Source organism: Apium graveolens, chromosome 1, assembly GCF_009905375.1.
Source record: "Apium graveolens cultivar Ventura chromosome 1, ASM990537v1, whole genome shotgun sequence".
NCBI lineage: Eukaryota > Viridiplantae > Streptophyta > Magnoliopsida > Apiales > Apiaceae > Apium > Apium graveolens.
This window is the reverse complement of record NC_133647.1, coordinates 26,074,792-26,082,279: the sequence shown is the minus strand read 5'-3', so window position 1 is coordinate 26,082,279 and position 7,488 is coordinate 26,074,792. Positions and strand designations below refer to the sequence as shown.

General features: G+C 33.8%; 1 protein-coding gene across 1 annotated transcript; it reads right to left on the bottom strand.

Annotated features, from left to right (window-relative positions):
* Positions 1–1,665: 1,665 nt before the first annotated feature.
* Positions 1,666–6,920, bottom strand: LOC141661908 (protein DETOXIFICATION 46, chloroplastic-like). The gene is made up of 14 exons (XM_074468933.1): positions 6,416–6,920; positions 5,874–5,968; positions 5,573–5,681; positions 5,406–5,461; positions 4,894–4,949; positions 4,433–4,571; positions 4,186–4,323; positions 4,040–4,108; positions 3,830–3,940; positions 3,459–3,587; positions 3,254–3,331; positions 2,640–2,711; positions 2,238–2,300; positions 1,666–2,144 (listed from the first exon to the last, which is right to left on the bottom strand). Exons 1-14 carry the CDS (start codon positions 6,852–6,854, stop codon positions 2,043–2,045), a joined length of 1,656 nt encoding a protein of 551 aa, XP_074325034.1. The 5' UTR covers positions 6,855–6,920; the 3' UTR covers positions 1,666–2,042.
* Between the last annotated feature and the right edge of the window lie 568 nt (positions 6,921–7,488).

Below are 7,488 nucleotides of genomic sequence, written 5' to 3'. Positions count from 1 at the left end.
TGATTTTGTACTTTGAGATTTTACCTCGAGATCTCCAGTTTAGGTATATAGAACACTTAACATCTCGATAAGTAAATTGGCTTATCGAGATCTCTAGTACTCTATATTTAGTTTGGCTTGTAGAGGTCTTCAGTTCTCTATAAGATTTTGGCTTGTCGAGATCTCTAGTCTTCACATCTTCACTTTGACTTATCGATAACTCTTAGTTCTCTAGTAGCTTCTTGACTTGTCGCTATCTCAGAGTTCTCTAGTGAAACTTGACTTATCGCTAACTCTGAGTTCTCTAATAAATAAATGACTTGTTGATATCTCCAATCTTCACATCTTCAATTTGCTTGTCGATATCTCTGATTTCCCTCTAAGCTTTCTGAGTTCTTTATAAGCCATTTTGGAGTTCTCGAATGACTTCTCTATAACATTAAATCTGTGATTTGTAGAGATCTTGACTTAAGGTATTTTTCCTAAAACAGCTTTATTCAAGTCCAAGCTTCTTCGTAATTCTTCTGAGTTATGATCTTCTTGATCTTCTTCCAGATAGAATTCTTAGGCTTGATACTGTTTATAGAAAATGGTTTCAGTCTGCTCCTTTAACATTTTTACAGACTTTAAATGTTACAAGTACAAAATACAAATTAAGATAATCAATACAACTTACTTAGGATTGACAAAAAGACTTAGTCTTATTAAAGTACATGCATGTTTTTTACAAAAAACTTATATTATAATTCAAACATAGACTGACACTTCGTTAACCTAGTTAACAGAATGCAATCGTGTTAAAAATAATATTTTGAAACCACTTCTGTGATACTTTCAATAGTTTGAATACTTTTGTGCAAAAAAATATAGTTCAGATCAATTTACTACAATGAGGTCAATTTATATCTTCAAGAAAAAAAAAACTTAAAATAATTTATGTAACTATACGATAGCATTAAAATGCGTGTGGAACATCTCGTTCTCAATATATAGATCCCAATGGTAGAGGGGAGTACATGGAATTAACACCATATAATAAAAAATTGAGATTGAAATTACTAGTATGACTCAAAATTTCAAAAATATAAAATATACATAAATTCAATTTTTAACACAATTTAGAATATATAAAATATATGTTAATTAATTTTTCAAGCCGAAATTCCTAATTTACCCCTACCCAATAAACGAAATTAAACAAAAGAGATATTATTTGTACAAATTGTAAAGAAAAGGAATACAAACTGCAATTACCGAAAACAAGTATAATTAATTTTGAACCAAGAGATAAAAGATGTAAAATGCAATTCTCTCTAAATATTTTACATTTTACACTGAAGGTTGTCGGGTGAAGTTGCTTGGGCTTTCATTTCTAATCTTTCGCTGGGTCAACTGGGTAATCTACCATTGTATACAGTTTGCACTAGCCCTGAGCCCACCTCACAACTGCAGTTACTTTAAACATTTATTTGTTACTGGTAGTTTATAGTTGTAGAAATAGAAATTAACAGTCTATTTTGTGTTGATACTGAGTTAATCTAGGTCCCTTAATTATACTCAATTACTTACCGGATTTTGCACATAATTTAACATATATTGACCGCATATCTCCGTTAATTATTTTTAAATTTTTATTCACAATTTAAAAAATAATTAACGGAAATATATAATTAAAACATCTTAAAATACACGTAAAAGTCAAACATAACAACTAATTTGTGGGAGGGAGGGAGTAACCAATCCAACATGTCTATTTTGTGTTGATACAAACATTTAATCTGGGCCCTTTAACTCATAACTGATCCAACATGTACAAGAATATGAAGTTCTACAACGTATAATAACATATGAGGATGAGGATGAGCCTATATATATAAAATTCTAAAAGATATTTGGAGCACACAATGAATTGCCGATTCCTTCCAACATTTTTTCTTATCTTGGAAAAATTGCAACAGCTCGATTGTTCCAAGTCGAACATGTGTCATTGGGAACTTTGCTATGTATGTTAAATGCCAATTGGTAGTTGGTACCGACTACTTCTTGAGACAATATGCCTCAGACTATGCAGCTTTCTGCAATCCAAACTTGTAACGCATCAAGTCATCAGAATACAGTATCCCATCACGTAGAGTAAGCCGTCTCAGCGCAATACCAAATCGAGACTGAAGGAGACGGAGAATTAAATTAAATCAAATTCATGCAACTGACAGATAGATAATTTGCAACTACATCAATATTTGGGAAGGCCATTTTACCCATTGGAATGCTGCTAGTGCCCACCAGCAACCTGCCAAGCCATATCCTCTCCCAGTCAAGAACTGTGACAAGAATGAGCATTTCATTTATTTTGTCCATTCTCGCAAACATACTATTATAGAAAAATATATTTCAGCGAAATAAAGACTAGTACAAGATATTATTCAAGAAAAAAAAGGACAAATATTAGAAAGAAGTAGGAGAGAACATCAACAGATATCAACTTGGAGTTTCTCTAGTGCTGGGAAGTTATCTGGTGATAGTGATACGCACGAAGGCTTACCCTTCTAACCAGGCCCTTATTGATTCAGCTTGATATAAATACATTACATTATAAACTTAAAAATAATAATGTGAACTCATTCATAAATTAGAAAGAGCTTTCAAAAAATAAATCATACCAGCAAGACAAGAGCCCCTAATGAAAAAATCCCACTCATCGACATACTAATAAATTTCAAATCTCGTCCAGCCTGCATAGGGAGAGAGAGATGGTCATTGAGTCATTCTACTTACAACTAAAGACATAGAAAGAGTATTAAAACGCTGAAGCATAACTTTTAAACATATAGGGGGTGTTTGGTTGATGGTTAATGTGCCCAGTTAACGGGAATCGGAACCTTAAACCCAAGTTATAGTGTTTGAATTACCAATTTAGTGGTGAAGAATGGGAACCTCATTCCCTCTTGGTGGGTAAATCAAACCCACCATACCCCTTGGGTTTCCATTTCATTCCCATTCCTATTAACCCTCATTCCCATACCCTCCATTCCCATTCCCATTCCCGATTCCCATTCGCATGGTGCATCCAAACGCCTCCATAGTTTACACTGTTTCAACTTAATCATGATTTAACTATAGTATCAAGAAGAATGTAACTGATTTACATCAAATCAATGTGGTCTAAATTTCTAATTACTCCACAACTTAATATATCCCTCCATAAGTTGCAGTTATGCACCACTCACGGACCAAATGCAAATTCGAAAGATGTTTACAAAATTTGAGAACTTACCAATAATGTCCCTTCAAGACTATGAGTACTTGGAGTGACACTCAGTGCAATAAAATATGGAATTAGAACCTTATGCATCTGCATCAAAGGAAATAAAAGTGTAATGTCAAGGAAATGTACAGCTCGAACTGATTGATAGTGCATAGGCTCCTCTGTGTATTTTCCTTTACAGCAACATAAAATTGAGGTTTTTTGTAGAACGTACCTCCTTTATGACCTCAGCATCAGGTGAAAATGCTTGGGGAAACAACCAGGGAACAGATGTGCCAATGCATCCTAATATTACCCCGGTCAGTGCTCCAATAATAACCAGAGTCTTTAACAACATTCGCGCCTGTTTGGCAATATGTTCACAAAGTAAGAGCATGCAAATTGATGTTTTGGAAGTAGTAATTTTCCTGTCTGCTTGAAAGAATAATTCAACTCTAACCAAATCCATCAACTTTCTTAAAGAAGAAAATTAGCCTTGTGAATTAATTTACTCTTGACATATGTAAAGGACTTGAAAATTTTCACAAGCAATAGTTAGGTAATAAACTTCAACAGTCATTGCCCATATAGAGTAAATCTACTAACCCTCGATAGATTTCTATTAACTCCATACATCAGCTCAGGCATAAATGATTGAGCAGTTTGAGATAGAGGCTCTCCCCAAACTGTACACAAGCAGTAAATCTGGATCATGACCTATAATAATTCCGATTTGGCAAGGTAAATGTTTGAAAGTGTCTTGCACATACAAAGTACATACAGAAAATAAATAGATAACAACAAAATGCAAGCGACCTGATGAGCAGCAACACTCTGTATGCCCATAGATGTAGCAAAATAAACAATCAGAGAGTAAAAGCCGACCTAGAAATTAAATAGTCAATTGGATAATTATGAGAAAGTGCAGCAAGAGCAAGAGGATGAACTAGGACGTCACAAACCTTTGATGTCATGGTTATAAATACTGGAGCAGCAAGACTATATATATGTTTCAATTCACTTAATGATGGAACAGAGAGAGTAAAACCATTGTATCCTTTCTTATTTAGAGCTTCAACCATCATATAAGCTGCAACAACCTAACAAATACAAGAATAAGAAAGTATATTCGAAAAAATTTACAAGCATCAACAAAATTTACTAATTAAAAAGAGGTAAACATAAAATAGGCAGTTTTTTTTAGCATACTTGAGATGCCATCGTTGCCCATGCTGCTCCAGCAATACCATATCCTAAGAATGAGCATAACACCACATCACCAATCCCATTTATAAGAGTAGCAACCGCCAAAGCCTTCAACGGTCCCCATGAATCTTTCATTCCAAGACTGAACCCACAGGAAAAAGCACTTGATGATTAGCAAATAAAAGGCAACAGGAATTCAGATTTTCAAAAATGAAAATACTACTGGCACAAGGTAGGTGTCCATGGTGCCTTATTATGTTATAAAAAAGGTAAAATAAAATACATGCAGACAACTAACAACTCTTTAAAATATATATACTAGTTCACCCTTAACTGTTATTACATTCTTCACTAGAACAGGACATAACCATTATTATGCTCCATATCCACTTCCACGAAAGTACTTCAGAAAATTTCAATAGAGAGATTCAGTTGTAAATATACGGAAGTTGACAACTAAATACCTTGCGCTCTGACCAACCCATCCAATGAGCACAGCAGGCCATGCTAATCCTCGAACCTATAATGAACAATGCTATTTAGCATAAAAGCATCCAAAACATATTCACACTTAAAAGAAAACATGTCTACTTACTAATTGATATTTCTACAATCAGTTATATTCTAAAAATCAAGTAACTGACTAACTGGTTCTGGCCAATCACCCTAAAGTTAAACAGAAACTTTAAGGGGTGATTGCAAGGGTTTCACAATGTTCCAAGAATCTAATTACTTTTAAGGTACATATGTTTTACATGTATATCATAGGTTGAAACGGTAGTTGGTACACATTCGTTTGTTTTTAAACAATTCCAATACAGAGGATTGACTGGGTCGAAGTTTCAGCACTTCTTGAGTAATTGTTAAAATTATATAAATTTACAGTAATTTTATTACAAGGCCAGCAAAAGTTATACCTTATAGTAAATAGGGAAAAGAATAGAAGGAATTGAGTGCTTGTCGACGTAAAATGTACCTGAACATATGTGTTAGCTGAAGATATAACTTCCACGTTCTTCGCGCCGGTAAAAGCTGGCGGTGGCGGTTTTTAAAATAGATATACAAGTCCCTAGTTAGAAGCTGGAAATGAAAAAAAAAAACACTACGCCTCCAATCAACAATTAATTAAGGAGTCGTTATTACCAGTTAAAGCCCATTCTCCCCAGAACCTTGTAAAGAAAAACATAAAGACGCCACATGTCAACCCAACAAAAAGCAAGATAGATATTTGATGCTGCACTTCATTTTTATCCTGCACCCAAGTTGGTCATCTCAGAAACAAAAGCACAGTACATAGTGATAGCATAAGTAAAATTTAAAAGATGACTCTAAAATTTATAACCTCAAAACAATAATATTAGTAAAATAACTTCCAGAGTTAGAAAACCTAGTTCATGGAACCAGTATACATCACTCAAAATAAATAAAGAATTTAATAACAAACCTGCCCTGCAAGTGCAGTAGCAACAAAATTCGAAGTAGCAATAGATAGGAACATAAACACATAACTCATATTATCACATAGAACTGTTCCCGGTCCTGCAATTTAACATAAACAGAAAAATCTTCATAATCACAAACCATAACAAACACAAATACATTTAATTGCGGACTATTAAAATCTCAAATAATGCATTTCAAGCAATATGATAAATAACACACAAACCCAAATATAAAAAAAAATTAAAAAGTCATGTCCAATAAAAAACCATTTTAGCATAAAGAATCAACTAACAATAAATTATTTCCAGCACAAATTACCACCACTGGCTGAAGATACCTCAACTCACACGTAAAACTACTTTAAATCACCAGTTTTTAGCAATATTCATAACATAATTTTCTAATTGTAGGCTAATTTAGTTTCTATATGATCAAACACTCCCTACATAAAATCATCCTGTAGCTATAAAAACCAAAAAAAATAAAAAAATAATAGTGCATTGACAAAAAGGTAAAGAAGGGGTAATGAAAAATGACAAGTACCTAAAGCAGCAAGCTCAATAGAACTAGATTGACCAATAACAACAGTATCAATCAAACTCATCAAAGGCCCACATAACCAGAGTGCAGTTGCAGGCCCAGAAAACTTAACAATCTCAACAATTTGATTCCAAATACTAAAACTAATCTCTTTTTCAACCAGCCCATTTGTCTCAATTGTCTCCACAACCTTTTCTTGTTCAAGATTTTCATCATTTTCACTTAAAAATTCAATCTTTTCACTCACCACTTCATTTCCAGGACTAATGCACTTGATTCTCAACCTGGGTTTTGTAAATGGTAAAGAAATTTGAAGGCTTTTTCGATTAGAATGGAATGAAATGTAAGAATTTTTGTGATTTGGGAAGTAAACCAGGTTGGGGTTTATTATATGAGAGTGGCGACTCAGGGTTTGAAAAGTCATAGTTTGTGTGTGTTTCATTTAGGACAAGAAGTATGTATAAGAAGGTGTGGTGAGTAAACGGGGGAAACATGACATTCTTAGATATTTTGCGCTTTTCAGATCGGAGGGAAAGGTAAAGCAAACTAGCCATATTTTTCAGAAAGTTATTTTCAAAACTTTTATTTCATTTGCTTTAATAAAAGCTATTCGTTATTGGAATATTATTTATAGCATAATATTCAGATATTCTTTGATTATCTTGAAATTCATTTATTTTATCAAATCATCCTTATTTCAAACACTTTCAAAAAATGTTTTCGAGTCTTCAAAATGATTTTAAAAGTTAGAGCGAATCCCAAAATTTATTTTCAAATTTAAGATCTTCCTTTCGAAGGGGATTTAAATACTTACTCAAAACCTAAGGGATCTAACTCTGTGGTGTATTTTATATTCGCAATGAGGTTGCTGATTTGATAAAGAGCTTTTGATTATTTGCCCAACATTCGGGAAGTAAGTCCTTCTAACTGAGTCGGCATAAGTGACAGGCCGGGGTACGGTCTAACAAAGTGTAAGTGGCTGGGTGGCAGTCCATCAACGCGTAAGAGGCCGGGTTGCGGTCCAGCATAAGGTCCTAATGCGGACAGGGTGATGACCGGTGGGGGATTCATCCATC